Source organism: Apodemus sylvaticus, chromosome 20 (genome assembly GCF_947179515.1).
Source record: "Apodemus sylvaticus chromosome 20, mApoSyl1.1, whole genome shotgun sequence".
In the NCBI taxonomy this organism is placed as follows: Eukaryota; Metazoa; Chordata; class Mammalia; order Rodentia; family Muridae; genus Apodemus; species Apodemus sylvaticus.
The window spans coordinates 60847155-60868887 of record NC_067491.1 but is presented as its reverse complement, the minus strand read 5'-3'; the positions used below and the strand labels follow the sequence as shown (position 1 = coordinate 60868887).

Genomic DNA, 21733 nt, shown 5'->3' with positions numbered 1-21733 from the left:
CTTGAGAGACTTGAGGTCCCAGGACATGTGTAGGCATGGTGGTGTGTGGTGGGGGGTGTGGGTGTTGGAGGTTGGGCCATTTCCTTGGAGACTGTGGTGGAGGAATGGGGTGAGGAAATGTCAGAGGGCAGAGTGTGAAAGGGATAGAGACCGAACTGTAAAAATAAATTGGGGATTAGTAATAATACTGATAATAATAAATAAAAATATGAAGTACCATTGGTAGCTTTACCACTAGAACAAATCATCACAAAGAGACTTGCTAAGTCTAATTATTTTTACAATAATTATATCCTGATATGATACAAAATATGATACAATTTCTAATTATATCATAAAACATATATGAGACTGAGTCTCAACCTTTCTAGGACATCTGTTAAATATCATGAAACTCTACAGTCCATAAAGACCCTTAACTGTAAATATCTGTGTTTACAATTAAAATAATTAATATAAAAGAATTATTTTAGTCTCCTCTCCTTAGGTTGTGTTGCCTTGTCCTAGTTCAGTGAGATGGGCTTTTTTTCTTATATGATTTGCTAGTATGTTTTGTTTTTATCTTACGGAATCCTATTCTTTTCTAATGAGAAACAGAAATGGACTAGATCCAGAAGGGATGAGAGTAGAGAGAAACTGGGAAGATTAGAGTGAGATAAAACTGTAATCAGGATATTTTGTTTAAGAAAAGAATCAATTTTTAACAAAAGGGATAAGTTGCCCATGGTTGGTGAATATGTGAGTTGGTAATAAATCTTTAAACTGAATTAAAGTACAGTAAATACATGAGTCCATGGTTATTATAGCTATTAATAGCAGTCTTTGGTTCAGAGAGAATAAAAAAAATCCCCCTAAAAGATTTAGACTGCCAAAGCTGCTGATGGTTATCTAGACAAGTAGCTTTTAGTTGAAGATAGATAATTTTGGATTCAAGGAAGATTTTATCAGTAGAAAAGGAAAAACATAAGGAGAAGAAGCAGAGAGGAAGGAGTGCAGGAAGGAAAGAAGGAAGAAGGAGGGAAGAAAACGGGAGAATACTGGAGTTAGTTTATTTTTTCTTGAAAGAAAAGAAAGATGCCTTTGAAGTTCTGAAATTACTATAAATTCAGTGAGAGCAGTGATTCTTAACCCTTGAGTCATGTCCCTTCTGTGTTCACAGGACTCTTCACAAGAGTCACCAAATACCTTTGAATCAGGAGATAATTATTTAATGATTCATAATGGTAGCAGAATTATTGTAATGAATTATCCATGAAAATAATATTATGATTGGAGTAACCAGAATATTTGGGAATATATAAAAGGGTCACAGAGTTATAGAGCTGGTGAACCACAGATTTAAGATGGTCAAGCAAATTTTAATTCATGTTAGGAGCAAACCATTACCTTTGTGAGTTTTGGGCAAGTGGTCTGCTAACTTAGTCTGAAAAATGGGGGTTACATGCCCACATTTTGAATAGATTTTAAAAGTAAAGAATTCTATGTGCTAAAAATTATGCATAATTTTTAGAGCACATTGTTTGTTTGCAAAGACTCAGGATTTAATCCACTGTTATCCTTATATGGTGTCAAGAAAAAATTTTAGATTTTGAGATACACAAAATTTTCAAAATGTGTTGGGAAGTGTTTAAAGGACACTTTCCATAATTTTGGATAAGAAGGTAGAGAATAATGGTTAGAGTGATGTCACAATTAACTTATGGTTCCAGAGGAACAAGAATTTTATTGGTCAATATAATCATGTTACACATTGCACATAATGTAAAGCAGTGTCAGGGATTCGCCCACATGATGCTGACCTCAGACTCAGAGAACTAATTGCTTATTTAGCAGGAGAAACATGAAGAATGGGTCACATTTAGCTATGCCATGGTTTCTGCTGATTGCTGTTTCAGGACTTCAGCTGAAATAAGAACAGTACTGAAAGAATTGAAAATGTGAAAATTTATGAGGAATGTTGAGGTATGAAGTTTTATGTGGCATTCAAACTGTGTGAAATTCATGACATGTGAAACTGTTAGAAATCAATGCCACCAGAAAGACACTGCATAGTCAGCACTGGGAGAAATGAAAAGGTCCTTTAAGGAAAAAACACCACTGGTTGAAGTAATTAATATGATTTAGAAATAAGAATTTAGAGAAAAAGCCCGAGGACCATCACATGATTTGATGAACAGAGTGTCCTTATTGCAAAATGTGACAGATTTCAAGAGGAAAAATTAATATTTTATGTCAGTGTAAACAATGAAAGCTCATGCTGTCATATTTCAATGTTATGACTGTTTTCAAAAGGGTTTTCTAAAGTTATATTAAAAATGTTTACTTATTTTAGGGACTGGAAATGCACTAGTTCAACTTCAGAAAATCGATTCCTTACTTCATCATGGGGTTCCAGGGAATTAAGCTCAGAATATAATATCTGGTGAGAAGAAGCCATACCCACAAAGCCATCACAGGAAAAACATGTGACCTAATATGTGATGGTCAGAACGGTAGAGATCCAGTAAAATTCAGTTTAGATGAAGAATCATGTGAACTATGTTTTAAGTAAATATTTGCCCCTGTGGTGTCTTTCATCCCTGTTACGAGGAAGTGTGTTTAATTCTGGCCTAAACAAAACAATGTAGCACTTAGGGACAAAGATTACAATTAGAATGCTTGCACTGGAAGCCAGGATAGAGAACATTTCCATAGCTACACTGACCTTCCCAGTGGTGCTGTGGTAGACAGGGAGGAACGTGACCCATACACTGCAGAACACAAGCATGCTGAAAGCCATGGACTTGGATTCATTAAATGTGTCAGGAAGGTTCCTGGACAAGAAAGCCATGAGGTAACTACCCAAGGCCATGACTCCCAGGTAGGCCAGAGCACAGTGGAAGGCAACAGCTGAGCCCTTGTTGCAAAGAATGATGATGTGTCCATGTTCAGAGTGAGCATCCATGTCAATAAATGGAGGGGATGTTCCCAGCCATATGCCAGAGAGAAGTACTTGTATCAGAGTGCAAGCTGGAATGACACACTTAGGGACCTGTGATATCTGCAACCATCTGATCTTTCTTCCTGGAGCTGTAATCTTGAAGGCCATAACTACAGTGATGGTTTTGGCCAACACACCGGATAGAGTCACTGTGAACAGAACTCCAAACACATTCTGTTGCAGGATACATGTGGCTGTGTGTGGAAGACCAAGGAAGAGCAATGGACAGAGGAAACAGAGGGTCAGAATGATGAGCAGGATGTAACTGAGAGATCTGTTATTGGCCTTCACTACTGGAGTGTCTCTGTGGTTTACAAAGACCCCAATAACAAGAGCTGTGAGAGTTGAAAATCCAAGGGACACGAGTGTGAGTCCCTTCCCCAAGGGATCATCATAGGCCAGAAAGGTGACAGTTTTCTCCAGGCAGTGTGTCTTCTCTGCATTTGCATAATGAGTTTCTGGACAGTGCACACACTGATCCATACCTGGTGGAAATGAAGTTGATCATGAATGCATGGTCAAGTTTCCCTTTATCCTAATACATTTTATGCTTCAAACTCATTGGATTGTTATTACAACCATGTTCCCTTGTCACTTTTGGTATAGAGATATGAGTATTCTAAAGTGAATAATCACACAAGGTAAGGTTTATACTCCTTTCGAAAAACCCCATGAAGAGTATCCTTTTCTGGAGAAAAGGGTGTTTTTCACATTATACATTATAAATATATCACTGAGGAAACCATGCAGGAACTGAAGGTAGAATAAGGAGGTAAGAACTGAAGGTGAGTCCACTGGGGTGTGGTGCTGCCTGCCCTGCCTCTACTATTTTCCCTGACCTGCTTTGTTATGTAGCTTGTGATCACCTCCTCAGAGCTGCACCAACCCAGTGAGGCAGCGCAGCCCACAGCAACCACTAAACATGAGGATGTATAAAACTTTTTGCTACAGTCCAGCCCTTCAAAGGATTTTCAATTGTGGTTTTCTTTTATTACATAAATCTTGATGGTGTCAAATTGACAATGAAAATACCCATAAAATCTCATACCTAGAGCCGATTTATTTTAGTTGTATATTGAAGTATTCTTATTTTTTGCTTTTTACCTCTCTTTTATTTATATTTTGTAATACAGTTGAAGCATATATTTTCAAACTAGAAAATACCAAATTACATGGCAATAACTAATTCAATTTTTATGCCAGCTCTCAAAAATATTTCTAAATTTCCAATAGAAGATGCGAATTCAATTTTGAAATAGACATTTTTCATTGAATTTCTTATGTACAAGGATTTTTTAGTCTGGGAAATATGACACAAATTCATTTTTATTTATAAATTTCTTTCAGTTTGAAAATGTTTTCTTCTCATGTGATCTTGGTTGGAATCTACTAAATATGTGTTCAAAGCATTCCTTATCTTTCCCCAGCCCCTTTCCTTTTTGATGGAAGGAAGTTCTCACAGGTGTTATAGTGAATATATGGATGTTTGAGAAAAGTTAGTAGGCCTTTTCTCTTTTAACTACTTCTGGGTTCTGTGATGAAATTAAGGGTAGAGTAGGGGATGTAAGTTCCTTTTCATATTGAGATAATTTCGTGGCTATTAGTTTACTGTTTTGAAAAACTTTTTGAAAGATTTTCAGGAAAACAACTACTTAAATACTTAAATTTATGTTTTCTTTGTTCCTCCAGAATAGATTTTAATAACTAAATCTTTGTGAATAAAACTCAGAGGAGAAAAATAAATGCTTCTAATATTATTTAATCACATATTTCTTGTCACAAATAACTTTCCGTATTTTTGTAAAGGCTTCATTTCAAAAACTATTTTAGTTTCACTTTTCCTTAAAAGATACAGAAAGACTACATTTACTTCTTTTTACACTGAGCCCTACATTTGTGTATCTTTCTTATGCTTTCTTAAACTCTCCTGTCAAATAGTTAACATTTTCTCAATGTGACTATTCATGCTAATGTAACACTTTTACATAAATCTGTTCTGCTCTGTTGTTAGATTATTTTTGTTGCTGTGTTATGCTAGCTTTTAATATTGTATCTTATAAACAGTATTCATTAATTTAAGGCAACTGATATAAGACAAAATTTATTTTGTATAAGGCTTATGGTTTGTTTTGAAATATATGTTTATTATATTTTCCTGTATTCAAATTCCTTTGATCAGGAATTTCTATAACTTTTGAGTGTTCAACATTTATGTAGCAGTATTTTTAATCAATACAATCTGATACTGTGATGTAGGTCAAAACCTTTATTCTATTCCATCCCTCCAAATGTACATATCTCTAAAGTGTCTGAACTTCAGTCTGTAATAAAGGAAGCATTTTGGGGAGACAGTTGAAGTGGTCCTTCCACAACCACATTAAATTCGTAAGTGAAATTTATATCTCTTCAATCTGCATACAGGAACTATAACCGAATTAACAGGCAATTAGGTAGTCTTTATGTTTTGGCTCTATATGTAGCAGAGAAATACCTTATATAAAATATTTTACAGTCAAATAATGGAAATTAATAGATGAGGAAATATAATTATCCTGAAATCTGCACCAGACTTCTATTCTCTCACTACCTCTCTGCCAAGCTTCAACAAGCCTGTTGATCCAGAAGCAAAATATTTAGATTTCATTCCTTCTCTAATCGTTCCTGCCCAAAGAACTTTGTCAGGCATGGCTCTGAGGAGATCGTCCCTGCCAGATATAAAATTTTCTGCCAAGTCTCTTGCCATCTTTTTAATACCTGCTATTCCAGAACAATATAGCCCAAAAATATACACCAGGGGCCTGTCACACTAAGATCACGGTGGTTAGCTATCATCCCAATATATATCATAATAGGAACATGCAGTGACTAAAACATCTCGATGGCTAAAGGCATGAAACGAACTCAAACAACAAAATTCAAGAATATTATGACACCAACAGGGCAAACTTACTCTACAACAGCAAGCCCTGCAAATCTTAACACAACTGAACCACAGTGCCCTTAAATCCAGTCTTATGAAGATGATAGAGGCCGTTAAAGAGGAAAGGAATAAAACGTTTAAAAAAGAAAAAGAAAACACAATCAGACAAATATAGGGCTTTAGAGAGGAAACAAATAAATCTCTTAAAGTAATAGCAGAAACTACAGTTAACTAGGGAAGTAAGTAAAGCTGGTCAGGATATGAAAGTGCAAATTGAAGCCAGAATGAAAATACAAACTGAGGGTAAACTGCAGATGGAAAACCTAAAGAAGCTTACAGAACAAAAAATGCAAGTATCACCAATAAGATAAAAGGATATAGGAGAGAATCTCAGGCATACAAAAATAGAAACTAGCACATCAGTAAAAGAAAATGTTAACGCTAAAATATCCCTGAAACAAAACACCCAAGAAATCTGGAATACAAAGAAAACAAGTAACCTTAGAATGATAGGAATAGTAGAAGGTAAAGAGTCCCAGATCCCAGGGTGAGAAAGTATTTTCAACAAAATTATATTAGAAAAAATCACAATGTAAAGAGAGAAATACCTATAAACATAAAAGATGCTTGTGAAACACAAAATAGAGTGGGCCAGAAAAGTCCTCTCTCAACAAAATAATGAAAATGCATAATGTAGAGGACTAAGAAAGACTAAGCACTGAGGTAAAAGACCAGGTATCATTCCATGGCAGACCTACTAGAATTGTACCTTTTCAATAGATTCTCTAAAAACTGAAGGGCCTGAACAGATATCTTAAAACCTATGAAAAAATCACACATGCCAACCTAGAGTCCTATACCCAGCAAAACTGTCAATCACAACAGACAGAGTAAACAACCATAATTTAAGACAAGTCTGGATTTAAACAATATCTATCCAAAAATCCATTCCTACAACAAAATGCTAGAAGGAAATCTCAAACAGAAAGATGATAGCTAATTTGAAGGAAACACAAGAAATAGGTAATTCCATACAAGGAAAATCAATTTAAACACACACAAACCCATATACACACCAACAACAAATAATAGGGATAAACAAACACTGACCATTAATATTTCTCACCATCTATGGATTCAATTTCTCAATAAATGACACAGACTAACAGAACAAGTACAAAAACAGGAACTATCTTTACTGGCTGGTTTTGTGTGTCAACCTGACACAGGTTGGACTTACCAAAAAGACAGGTGCTTCATTTGAGAAAATGGCTCCATGAGATCCAGCTGTGGGGCATTTTCTCAATTAGTGATTACAGGGAAGGGCCCCTTGGCAGTGTTGCCATCCCTGGTCTGGTAGTCTTGCTTTCCATAAGAAAGCAGGCCGAGAAAGCCAGGGATGCTAGCCCAAAAGTAACATCCCTCCATGGCCTCTGCATCAGCTCCTGCTTCCTGACCTGCTTGAGTTCCAGTCCTGACTTCCTTTAGTGATGAATAGCAGTGTGGAAGTGTAAGCTGAATAAACCCTTTCCTCCCCAACTTCCTTCGTGTTCATGATGTTTGTGCAGGAATAGAAACCCTGACTAAGATGCTTTCATTTTGCTGTATAAAACAAATATCTCAGCAATACCAATAGACATTAACGTAGAGTAAGTTCTGAAAAAAATTTCCAGGAAAAAAAACCCTAGAAGTAAGCTGACACAATCATTCTTATACTTATTAAAATAAGCTTCCAACTAAAATTAATAAAAGGAGATGGGAATGGATAATTCATACTCAGCAAAGGAAAAATCTACTAAGATGATATTTCAGTTCTCAACATGCATGCCTCCAGTTCAAAGGCACGAACATTTGTAAATGAAACATTGATAAAGCTTGAACCACATGTCAAACTCTGAACATTACTAGTGGTTAATTTCAAAACCCTGTTTTCACCAACTGACATGTTATTTAGTCAGAAACTAAACAGAGAAATAACAAAACTTACAGACATTATGAATCAAATGAATATAAAAGGCATCTAGAGAATATTTGACACAAACACAAAAGAATATACTGTCTTCTCAGCACCCAATGAATTCTTCCCCCCAATATTTACCAGATAATCAGTCACAAAACATCCTTCATGGATACAAGAAAATTGAAACATCATCTTTTCTGTTATGAGAGAACCTTGGAGGAAATTTGGACTTCAACAACAGAAATACCATGAAAACTTAACCACTCATGAAAATTGAAGAACTCATTACTCAATGATCTCTGGATTAGGGGAGAAATAAAGAAAATTTTAGATTTCAATTAAAACATAGCACAGCAAACCCAAATTCTTGGAAACAGTAAAAATAGTGCTCATTGCACTCATTCCACTGAGTGTCTTTATGAAGAATTTAATTTGAAAATTCTCAAAAGTGTAATTTAAACATATATGTGAGAGCTCTAGAAAAAGGAAATACCGGGAAGAGGAGGCAAAAAGAGGAAATAATCAAATAAGGGTTGAAATCAATCAGTTAGAGAAAAGGAATAAAATTAATCAATGAAGACAAGAAATAGTTCATTGAGAAAATCAATAAGATAGACAAAACCTCACCATATTAACTACATAGCAATCGTATCAAAATAAATAAAACCCACACTTGAGAATTCTTTGTTTAGCTCTGTACCCCATTGTTAATAGGTTTCTTTTGTTCTCTGGAATCTAACTTCTTAATTTCTTTGTGTATATTGGATATTAGCCCTCTACCGGATGTCCGGTTGGTAAAGATCTTTTCTCAATTTGTTGGTTGCCATTGTGTTTGTTCTATTGACAGTGTCCTTTGTCTTACAGAAACTTTGTAATTTTATGAGGTCCCATTTGCCAATTCTTTATCTTAGAGCATAAGTCATTGGTGCTCTGTTTAGTAAATTTTCCCCTGTGCCCATGTAGTCGAGGCTCTTCCCCACTTACTCTTCTATTACTTTCAGTGTATCTGGTTTTATGTGGAGGTCCTTGATCCAATTGAACTTGAGCTTTGTACAAGGAGATAATAATGGATCAATTTGTATTCTTCTGCATGCTGACCACCAGTTAAACCATAACCATTTGATGAAAAGGCTATCTTTTTCTCACTGGATGGTTTTAGCTACTTTGTCAAACATCAAGTGACCATAGGTGCGTTGTTTCATTTCTGGTTCTTCAATTCCATTGCACTGATCTACCAGCCTGTCACTGTACCAGTTTACCATTCACTTTTTAAACACTATTGCTCTGTAGTACAGTTTGATGTCCAGGATGCTGGATTCCCACAGAAGTTCTTTTATTTTTGAGAATACTTTTTACTATCATGGGTTTTTTATTATGCCAGATGAATTTGAGAATTGCTCTTTCTAACTATGAAAAATTGAGTTGAAATTTGCATGGGGACGGCATTTAATCTGTCTATTGTTTTTGGCAAGATGGTCATTTTTACTATATTAATCCTGCCAATCCACAAGCATGGGAGATCTTTCCATCTTCTGAGGTCTTCTTCAATTTCTTTCTTCAGTGACTTGAAGTTCTTGTCATACAGATCTTTGACTTGTTTGGTGAGAGTCACACCAAGATACTTTATATTGTTGGTGACTATTGTGAAGGATGTTATTTTTGTAATTTCTTTCTCTTGATGAGAAACAACTAAAGAAATATTCAACACCTTAGTCATCAGGGAAATGCAAATCAAAACGACACTGAATTTCCACCTCACACAGTCAGAATGGCTAAGATCAAAAACTCAAGTGACAGCAGGTGCTGGAGAGGATGTGGAGAAAGAGGAGCACCCCTCCCCTCCACTGCTGGTGAGACTGCAAGCTGATACAACCACTCTGAAGTCAGTTTGCTGTTTCCTCAGAAAATTGGACATAGTATTACCTGATGATCCAGCTCTACCACTGCTGGGCATATACCCAGATGATTCTCCAACATGTAATAAAGACACATGCTACACTATGTTCATAGCAGCCAGAAGCTTGGAAGAACCTATATGTTCCTCAACACTGGAATGGATACAGAAAATGTGGTACATTTACACAATGGAATACACTATTCAGGTATTAAAAACAATGAAATTATTAATTTTGAAATTCTTAGGGAAATGAATGGAAGTAGAAGATGTCATCCCACGTGGTATGTGCTCACTGATAAGTGGATATTAGCCTAGAAGCTCAGAATGCCTAAGATACAATTCCCAGACCAAACAAAGCCCAAGAAGAAGGAACACCAAAGTATGAATACTTTGGTCCTTCTTAGAAGGGGGCACAAAATGGCCATGGGAGGAGATAAAGAGACCAAGTGTGAGCAGAGCCTGAATGAAAGACCATCCAGAGACTGCCCCACAGAGAGATCAATCCCATATACAGTCACCAAACCCAATCACTATTGTAGATGCCAACAAGCACTTGCTGACAGTAGCCCGAAATAGCTGTCTCTTGAGAGGCTCTGCCAGTACCAGACAAATGCAGAGGTGGATGATCTCATAAAACCACTGAACTGATCATAAGGTCCCCAATGGAGGACCTAGAGAAAGGACCCAAAAAGCTGAAGGAACTTGTAGTCCTATAGGAGAAACAGCAATATGAACCAACCAGAATACCCCAGAGCTCCCAGTGACTAAACCACCAACCAGAGAGTACACATGGAGGAACCCATGGTTCCCGCTTCATATGTAGCAGAGGATGGCCTTGTTGGACTTCAAAGGGAGGAGAGTCCCTTGGTCCTGAGAAGATTCGATGCCTCAGTGTAGGAGAATGCCAGGACAAGGAAGCATGAGTGTTTAGGTTGGTGAGCTGGGGGAGGGGCGATGGAATAGGGCGTTTTCAGAGGGGAAACGAGGAAAGGGGATAACATTTGAAATGTAAGTAAAGAAAACATCTAATCAAATATATATATATATATACAAAGAAAATCAGAAATGAAAAGGGAGGCAAAAAAAAAACAGACAAGAAAAAAAGTGTTAGCTTACTTCACAGCTTATACGCCACAAAACTGGGAAAGTTTAATGAACTTGCTGAATTTCTAAACAAATTCCACACTTACTAAAGTTAAGTCAAGATCAGGTATACAAATATCTATAAAACCCTAAAAAAAAAAAAAGAGAGAAGCAGTCATGAAATTTCTCTTCATTAAAAATACCCTAGAAAATTGGAATACCCAAAACATAATCCACACGTCAAATGATGTGCAAGAAGAATGTAGGAGTGGCCCCTAGTTCTGGAAAGACTCAGTGTAGCAGTATAGGGCAAAACCAGAACAGGGAATTGGGAAGGGTTGGATGGGAGAACAGGGGAAGGGAATAGGGCTTATGGGACTTTTGGGTAGTGGGGGACCAGAAAAGGGGAAATCATTTGAAATGTAAATAAAAAATATATCAAATAAAAAATACCCAGGGCCAGGTGGTTTTATTACAGAATTCTCCCAGACTTTTAAAGGACAGCTAAAACCAATGCTTCACGGATTATCCCACCAAATAGAAGCAGGAGCACTGCCAAACTCATTTTATGAGTCCACCGTCAAACTGATACACAAATTTCACAGACTCAACAAAGAAAGATAATTTTGGACCTATTTCACTTATGCATATTGATGCAGAAATACTAGAATATATCTATAAAAATCAAAACTCACAAACCAATTGCAAGAACACATCAAAAATGTCATACACCTTAACTCAGTAGGATTCATCCCTGAGATCCAAAGATGGTTCAATACATGAAAATCCTTCTGCCTGATTCACCATATAAAAAAACTGAAGAATAAAAAACATAATGATCATCTCATTAATTGCTGAAGGAAGCATTATGAAAATGTGATACCAATTCATTCAAAAAAAGGAACCTCCTAGCTTGACAGAGCACTGGAAATCCCAACAAGCAGCAGAAAGAGTCAGATGCAGATATTTGCACCTAACCAATAGACAGAAGCAGCTGACCCCTGTTGTTGAACTAGAGAAGATTGAAAGAAGTTGAGGAGAAGAGCGATACTGTAGGAGGACCAGCAGTCTCAATTAATCTGGACTTATGTGATGCTTCGATCACTGGACCACCAAACAGGCAGCATATACCAGCTCCCAGCACACATACAGTAGAGGACTGATGGGTCAGTGTTCCGAGATGATACACCTAACCATCAAGAGACTGGAGACCTCAGGGAGTTTAGAGGTCAGGCAGGGTGGGGGTCTGGACCTCCATGTGGAGACAGAGGGTGTGAAGGAAGTATGAGATGTTGAACAGTTGGTGAGTAGATGGGGGTGAATAAAATATGGAGTGTAAAAAATTAATTAAAGAAAGAAAATGTGACATCAATTCATTTTTAAAGTATTTGAAAAATCAGGGATATATGTCAAATATTTAAATTTTACACAACCAACATACTGAAAGTCAGTAGCTAATATAAAATTAAATGGACAGAAACTTAGGTAATTCCACTAAGATCAGGGACAAGACAATGTTGCCCAATCTCACTAATCTATTCAATACAGAGGTTGAAGTAGTAGCTGGAACAGTCAGAGAACTAAAACAGATCATGTGGCTACAAATTAGAAAGAAAGAAGTCAAAGTATTGCTTTTGACAGATAATATGATAATAAACATAAATAACTCCAAAAATTCTACCAGAGAACACCTACAACTGATGAATACTCGAGGAGTAGGGGCCCAGAAAAGGGGAAATCATTCAAAATGTAAATAAAAAATATATTGAATAAAATAAAAAAATTAATAAAAAATGAAAAAAGAAATAATAATAAAAGAAATATTAAAAATCACAAAAAAGTGGCTGAATACAAAATTAACATTAAAAAATGCCATACTCCTTCTTTACACAAATGATAAATGAGCTGAGAAAGAAATTAGGGAAACAGATTTCTTTGCAATATTGACAAATAATATAAATATCTTCATGTAATTCTAGCCATGCAACTGCAAACCTATAAGAAATTATCTTAAAATCACTGAAGAAAACATTGAGAAAACTATCAGAATATCGAAAGATCTCTCATGCCCTTGAAATAAAAATTAACATAATATAAATGATTACCAAACGAAAAGTAATCTACATATTCAATCCGATTCCCATCAAAATTAAAATACAATTCTTTATAGACCTTGAAATAGTAATCTTAACTTTATATGGAAAAACAAAATCCCAGCATCACTAAGGGAATCCTGAAATATAATAGAACTTTTGGAGGTTCTATTATAACCCCATCCTTGACCTTAAGTAATAGTAATAAAATCAGCATGATACTAGTCTAGGAACAAACAGATTGATCAATGGAATCAATCCTCAAAGACACATGCCTACAGACACTTAAATTTCTGACAAAAACCCAAAATCATACAATGGGGAAAAAAGAAAGCATCTAAATAATAGTGGTGAGCTAATGGGATGTCTGATGTAGAGGAATGAAAATAGATGTATATCTATCACGCTGCACAAAACTTCAAGTGAAGTTGATCAAAGACATTAGCATAAAGATTCCAGAGAACCAGGTAATGCTATTAAAAATGGAATACAGAGCTAATAAAAGACTTTCCAAATAAGGAGTCTCAAGTGGCTTAGATGTTCCTAGTGAATTGTTCAACATTCTTAGTCATCAGGGAAATGTAAATCAAAATGACCCTCAGATTCCACCACACACCCTTTAGAATAACTAAAATCAAACTCTCAGGTGACAGCTAATGCTGGTAAGGATGTGGAGAAAGAGGCAAACTCTTCTATTGCTGGTGGGAATGGAAGCTGGTAAAACCACTCTTGAAATCAGTCTGATAATCTCTCAGAAAATTGTAAATAGTACTACCTGAGGATCCAGTTACACCACTCCAGGGCATATATCCAAAAGATGCTCCAATATGATCATATCAGCCTTTTTTATAATAGCCAGAACTTGAAACAACCCAGATGCCCATCAATGAAAGAATGGATACAACACTTATCATACAAATACACAATGGAGTGCTATTTAACTATTAGAAATGGCAACTTTGAGTTTTGCATTCAAATGGATGGAAGTAGAAAATATCCTTACTGAGGATGTCGAGCAGCAAAAGAACATGAAACATATGTACTACTCTCTCATAGTGATCTGGCTATTAGGCAAAAGGCTTGTAATACCCATGATACAATGGACAAACTATGAAGATCAAGCTGAAAGAAGACCAAATTGTGGATCCTTCAGTCCTACTTAGAAGATGGAAGAAAATAATAATGGGAGCTAGAGGGAGAAAATTAGTTGACAGAGCAGAGGATGAGAAGAAAAGAGTGTCAGGATACAACTCACAGACTATATGAAGCTCAAGAAGAAAGAAGAACAAATTATGGATACTCTAGTCCTTCTTAGTAGGGGGAACTAAATACCCACAGGAGGAGATACAGAGACAAAGTGTAGATCAGAGACTGAGGGAAAGATAATCCAGAGACTGCCACACCTAGGGATCCATCTCATATACAGTTACAAAACCTGGACACTATTGTGGATGCCAACAAGTGCTTGCTGATAGGAGCCTGATATAGCTGTCACCTGGGAGGCTCTGCCAGTGATTGACAAATATAGAGGTGGATGCTCTCAGCCAACCATTGAACTGAGCAAAATGGACGAGCTAGAGAAAAGACCCAAGGAGCTGAAGGGGTTTGCAGCGCCATAGGAAGAACAACAATATGAACCACCCAGCTCCACCAGAGCTCCCAGGGACTAAACCATCAACCATAGAGTACACATGGACGGACCCATGTCTCTAGATACATATGAAGCAGAGGATGGCCTTGTTGGACATCAAAGGGAGGAGAGGCCCTTGGTACTGAGAAACTTAGATGCCCCAGTATAGGGGAACCCCAAGACAGGGAAGCGATAGTCCGTGGAATGGTGAGCAGGGGGAAGGGCGATGAGTTAGGGGATTTTCGGGAGGAAATCAGGAATGGGGACGACATTTGAAATGTAAATAAAGAATATAACTAATAAAAATAAAAGTGCTTGCTCAGAGGAGCCAGATACAGGTGTCTACTAACAGAGCCTGAGAAATACAGATGGGGATGCTCACAGCCAACCGCTGGACTGAGCACAAGAATCCCAATGGAGGAGTTAGACGAAGGCCTGCAGGAGCTGAAGGGGTTGAAACTCCATAGGAAGAACAGTATCAACCAACCAGAACACATGGAGAGAACCATGGGTACAGCTGCATATGCACCAGAAGATTACCTTATCTGGCATCAGTGGGAGGGGAGTCCTTTAGTCCTGTGGAGGGTGGATGACCCAGTGGTGGAGAATGCTAGGGCTCTGAAGTAGGAAGGTGTTGTGTGGGTGGGGGTGGCATCATCATAGAAGCAGGAGGGATGGGATAGGGTGTTTGCTGAGGGCAAAACAGGAAGGGAGATAATATTTGAAATGTAAACAAATAAAACAAACAATAAAAAATTTAAAGAAAGAACATAGACTTAAAGATCTAGTTGCGAATCTCAAGTAATGTAATTGCCACGTAGTTCTCTTGTTTGGAACAAGAAGAAGCTAATTCACCCAGGAGGAGGAGAAGACAGGAAATCATCAAACTCAGGGCCGAAATCAATCAAGTAGAAACCACGAGAACCATACAAAGAATCAACAAGACCAAAAGCTGGTTCTTTGAAAAAATCAACAAGATAGATAAACCCTTAGCCAGACTAGCCAAAGGGCACAGAGAAAGTATCTTAATTAACAAAATTAGAAATGAAAACAGAGATATCACAACAGAAACCGAGGAAATTCAAAAACTCATCAGATCCTACTACAAAAACCTGTACTCAACACAACTGGATAATCTGGAAGAAATGGACATTTTCTTAGACAGATACCAATTACCAAAATTAAACCAGGATCAAATAGACCATCTAAACAGACCAATAACCCCTAAAGAAATAGAAGGGGTCAGAGATAGGCTTAAAAACAAAAAAAGCACAGGACCAGATGGTTTCAGTGCAGAATTCTATCAGACCTTCAAAGAAGACTTAACACCAATACTCTTCAAACTCTTCCACCAAATAGAAACAGAAAGAACACTACCAAACTCCTTCTTCGAAGCCACTATTACGCTGATACCAAAACCACACAAAGACCCAACTAAGAAAGAGAATTTCAGGCCAATCTCCCTTATGAACATCGATGCAAAAATACTAAATAAAATTCTTGCCCACTGAATCCAAGAACACATCAAAACGATCATCCACCATGATCAAGTAGGCTTCATCCCAGGGATGCAGGGATGGTTCAATATACGGAAATCCATAAATGCTATCCACTACATAAACAAACTCAAAGAAAAAAACCACATGATCATTTCATTAGATGCTGAAAAAGCATTTGACAAAATTCAGCATCCTTTCATGCTAAAAATCTTGGAAAAGACAGGAATACAAGGCCCATATCTAAACATAGTAAAAGCAATATACAGCAAACCGGTAGCCAACATCAAACTAAATGGAGAGAAACGTGAGGCAATCCCACTAAAATCAGGGACTAGACAAGGCTGCCCCCTCTCTCCATATCTTTTTCAATATGTTAAGGTTTTTGATGCACTTGGTCTTGGGTATCTTCAGAGTGATAAATATTGGTCTATTTGCCTTCTTCTATAAGCATATATTCAGTAGGAGAGATATCATTTGTTGAAGATGCTTTCTTTCTTTTTCCATTGTAAGGTTTGGCTTCTGTCAAAAATCAAGTGTCCGTAAATGTACTACAGGGAGCTGATTTCATTCCACTGATCAACTATTTTCATTTTATAGGAAACTATAAAGGTTTTATACCATTGCTCAGTATTACATTTTGAGGGCAAGGATGGTGATTTCTCCCAAAGTTCTTTTATTGTTCAGGTTCATTTAGCTATCCTTGGTTCTTGTTTTTTCCACATGAAGTTGAGAATTGCTCTTTGAAGGTCTGTAAATAATTGTGTGAGAATTTTCATAGGAATTACACTGTATCTGTCGATTCCTTTATTAAATTTGTAAAATTTAGGTAACATTCTAAATTTCCAATTTTCACTAGATTAATCAAATTCATCCATGAGGATGAAAGAGGTTTCCATCTTCTCACATCTTCTTCAATTTATTTCTTCAAGGACTTGAATTTGTTTTCATACATGTCTTTGATTTCCTTGGTTAGAGATACATCAAAATAGTTTACATTATTTGTGGTTATTATTGGTAAGGGTGTCTTTTTCACTAATTTCTTTCTAATCCCATTTTTTTAATAAATTAGGGAAATATCTCCCATATTAATGGTCCCTCATACTACCATGTTTTATGATAATACTCGACAGGTTTTCCTTGATGAAAGAAGATCAGAAATACTATCTATACTAAGATTCCTCTTCTCAGGGAAGTTCAATTTATGTTATTTTGAAAAAAAATTACCTTGGACTCTAGAAGTTAATGTAAACAGCCTGATATCTCTTATGTTACAATGATATCAGAAAGTACTAACTGATAACCTTTCTTTAAAGGTCAAAATAATTAGATAATTTAAAAATATTTAAAACACTTCCACAAGAATGAGCGATCAGTAAAACTCTTAATAATAATAGTTATGAGTGTATTGATGGGGTAATTATTAACAACCAAGATTTACTACATCAAGAAGCATATAAGATTTACTTAGAATCACACCTCTGTAAATCCTATGGGCCAGTTAATCATGTATTCAGATATCATCAGCTGTTCCCCCTTGGAAGCACTAGGAACAAATGTACCCACTTTCACCAATAGTGAAAGACCTGATGGAAAGTTCCAAACGTTGTGAATATCATACTCTGGATCAGCCATCCTTTTCCATTCCAGATCCACAGGGTCACCAACAGAGTTTTTGAATTGAATAGTCTTCAGAAAAGGGTGAAGCTGAAAGATATGAGAAATCATATGATGAAGTTGAAGTTATGGATTTATAATTTAATTATGAATAAGGAGTTATTTCCTGACAATAAGGTATGATGTTAACACTGTTTTAATTAATTATCTATGGGATTGAACACAACAAAAGAAACCTTAGGAGAAAATAAATATAATTTATTTCTTAAATGTCAGTTTGCATAGAAAATGCCAGGCCAAGAAGTACCAAATGATCAAAGATAATACAGCAAACAAGTCACAACTTTTTATCCCTTTTCAAAAGATTGAAACTACTTCATTTCTATAGCTATTATCTAATAGAATAAAATATAATTCCAAGAATCTATAAAATGCTACAAAGAGCGTATTACTTTGCCATGGTTGAAAAAAAAACTATCTTATTCCTCTTCCAAGTACTACTAAATGTTCAAGGACTATGGAGTGAACAGATCTCAACTTCTTTGAAAAACTAAGTATATCCTTATATTTCCGGACATTTTTACAGCCTCAATGTTTAAGATGAGGTTATTTGAGTTTGGTGGAGAGTAGAAGTGGGCTGATTTAGAGCACATACTTATGCTAATGGCATACAGGAATTTTGTATATATTTTGTGTAAAATGAACTTGAAAACCTGGATTTTTTTTCTTCTTTCTTTTTTCTTTTTGTTCTGGTTTATTTGCAAGAATGAGAACATGCATTTCAAACAATCAAATGTTTTATAAACTTAGCAACATAGAATACAATGGCAGTTTTCAAACTAGAAAGCATAGCTTAACATGAATTGGTAGCCATGATTTACATGTATGTTGACTTCTATGAAACCCTGAGATACACAGTTGTCCTGTATGCTTCACTGACTTAAAGAGTGCTTATAGTTCCTATGAATAAAAAGTCACACAACATTTCCCTAGATCCAATGACCTAACGCCCAAAAGTCGCCTGACACATGCCTCTCAAGACAGCTTAACAGGGTAACCCTAGGAGACCCAGCAGCTTGGCACTTGGATTTGGATTGCAGATGCAGTCCCATTGACAACTATGACTACCCATCACAACTAACTGTATGTCATGCTGTGAAACACCAAATTATTCTTATTTATCTAAAGTGGGGTATCCTCGAAACAACATTTTCATTGCCTTTACCCTATAATCACATTTTCTTGGCAATTCCCATTCTACTTTCTAAATCTACTCTAGAATTTGGATCTACATTTCCTTTTTTATAGGTTTTGTATGGTTTTCAATGTAATTATTCAGTTCCATCCTGATTGCAGTTCCTCTTTTTAGACTAATCCATCTCACCACCCAACCCCCATCAACTTCTCTGAGATGGTGGAGCATCCCCTGGGTATTCCCAACTCTAAGACATGAAGATTCCTCAGGGATCGGCACATTAATGAAAGTCTTGGTTTTTCTACTGAGAAATTATCAAGACAAATATCTCTGCTATTTTTTTTTGTTTGCTTGGGGGTTTTGGTTCTTTTTCAAGACAGGGTTTCTCTGTGTAGTCCTAGCTGTCCTGGAACTCACTCTGTAGACCAAGCTGGTCTCGAACTCAGAAATCTGCCTACTTCTGCCTCCCAAGTGCTGGGATTACAGGCATGTGCCACCATGCCCAGCTATCTCTGCTATTTCTACAAAAAAGAAGAATTAGTCTGTTGAACAGAATCTTCTACAGGCCACTTATCATATACATAGACATTGGACTATATTGATATCTAAGCACTGAAATATGCACTATGTCTTATAGGTTATTGAATGGAAAAATAATATAGTATTGCTAGTTTGAGAGCTTTTCAGGCATCTATTGGTGAATTTAAAATACAAAGAAAGGCACATTACCTGCCAGGGGGATAACAGAGTCCTATCAATATTTGCCTGTGGTTGAACTTGTATTTGATTGAGATTCTTCTCATGGAGACTGTGGGCCACTGCATACACAGCATTGTACACATTGTAACTCTCTTCAGTCATGACCATTTCAAAAAGACTCCTTGGCAACAATCCCAAAGAGGCATTGGGCAGACAGTTTTCAATGATTTTACGTGCAGAATGCAATCTTGAGCAATTGAAAAAAATCATCCACAAGATAAGAAGAAAAGTATCTTCTGGGTACTTAACAGGATTGGCTTCCTGCATGAATTTTATGAAACCAACAATCTCCCCATGATGGGGTGAAAAAGTGAGAGCCCCATGGGATAAATGTGACAGTGTATATGGATGAATACTTGGGCTAATCCATTTTTTATTCATAACCCAGATTTTATTCATTGTGTACTTTCTATGGATATTTACTATTATAGTTAATAGGAAATTATTGTGTTCATAAATTACAATCACATCTGCAGATGACTCTAGAGTACGCATCTGATCATATCTTAGCAAATAATATATTGGTTCTCCCACAAACGATACTGTTTCCACAAAAGCTATGCAGGCTTTGCTCTTTTCCATCTCCATTCTAAAATCTGATGCAAACTGAGAACCTTTATGGTCATCTGTGATGAGCAGTCCCACCCAGGTCCAGCTGAAATGAAGCATCAAAGTGGCAATACCACAGAACAGAGCTGTGTCTTTGGGGGCTACCTGGTACACAGATGTAAACTGATTTGTGTCAGTCTCTGCATGATCAAAAGGCCCAACAGTAAGCTGAAAGGAAATCAGTATTTTAAAAATGAGAACAATAAATGCCATTTAAATAGTCTTAGTCTTAAAAACCCGATTTAAGTTATAAAGTTGATACTCTGCTGAATAGTTCTTAATGTCACATCTCACCTCCTGAGGGTTTCCAGAAAAATTATTGAAAACTATTAAAGTTTTAAATTGCCTTGTGTACTGTTCACCCTCCTTACTCTACATCAAAGAAAAAAAAATAACAGACTGTGAACGTACTTGTCTTTCTATTTGCTCTTTAATGCCAATTAATCAAAATCTCTCCTTTTCATTTTGCAAACAGCTAATTCTGAGAAAAGAAAGCTGGCTTCCCACCACTCACATCATGTGCACTCACCTGAGGAAATTTGTAAAGACCCAACAATGTCCCAATGATTTCAGATGATTTCCATGATATTCCAGTAAGTGTAGCAGCCGATTTCCACTTTTTTCTACAATTGTAATTAGGGATAAATATGCTCAAACCTGTGAGCCAATAGAATACACTCTTCAGAATGTTCCTTTCAGTATCTGGGAGACTATATATCTCAAGTCCCAGAGAAGTGTTTGGTAAAACATGAGGGTTCAAGTTGATTTCATTGATGGCAAATAACATGGCCAAAACAAGTTGGTAGTTTCGTATATCAATCCTGCATAGAAGTATCACAGCATTCATATTGGGAACTCATAACTATTATACCTATAACTTTAGAGCAATGACTTTTATATTCTGAAAGCTTGTGTTTGCTTAGAACACACAGTCCTTCAACAAATTCTTCATTTCAAATGATATGCTGAAGAGCAAACTTATTAATTATATATCCAAGAGAGTTTGCTTTCTCTGACATCCAGATGTGGAAATATAACATAATTCCGTCGTAGAATGAAATATATTTCTTCACAAATTATCCACTGTACTTATCTTCCAGTATGCCAAACTATGAAAAATAGTTTATTTTTCATGAAGCCACCAGATTCATGTGATATACTATTATGAAAGAGCTCACTTTGTGAATTCAGTCTATCTGTGGCAAGATTTGGCTTTTGAAAAACCTGTTCATTTTTGGTTTACCCTGGAAAATAGATGGATGCAACCTTCTCTGTGTGGGCCAGAGATTAAATAACTTTTTCAAGATGGAATGGCTAGAAAGGGAATCATATTGTGTAAACCCTCAGAGCCACTAGGTACCTCATTTGCATGGAAAACTATGTTTTATGGTATGTGATCACATGTCTTATGTCCTTATGTGGAAAATATGGCAAATATCCAATTCAGGAATGTAGTAGGGAGTTAGGAGATGCCTACAATCTCTGGTGGGTGCC

At 36.5% G+C, this 21733-nt stretch overlaps 1 protein-coding gene across 1 annotated transcript; it reads right to left on the bottom strand.

Annotated features, from left to right (window-relative positions):
* Positions 1 to 2536: 2536 nt before the first annotated feature.
* Positions 2537 to 21086, bottom strand: LOC127670648 (vomeronasal type-2 receptor 116-like). The gene is made up of 4 exons (XM_052165104.1): positions 20769 to 21086; positions 19601 to 20407; positions 17622 to 17766; positions 2537 to 3465 (listed from the first exon to the last, which is right to left on the bottom strand). Exons 1-4 carry the CDS (start codon positions 21084 to 21086, stop codon positions 2537 to 2539), a joined length of 2199 nt encoding a protein of 732 aa, XP_052021064.1.
* Between the last annotated feature and the right edge of the window lie 647 nt (positions 21087 to 21733).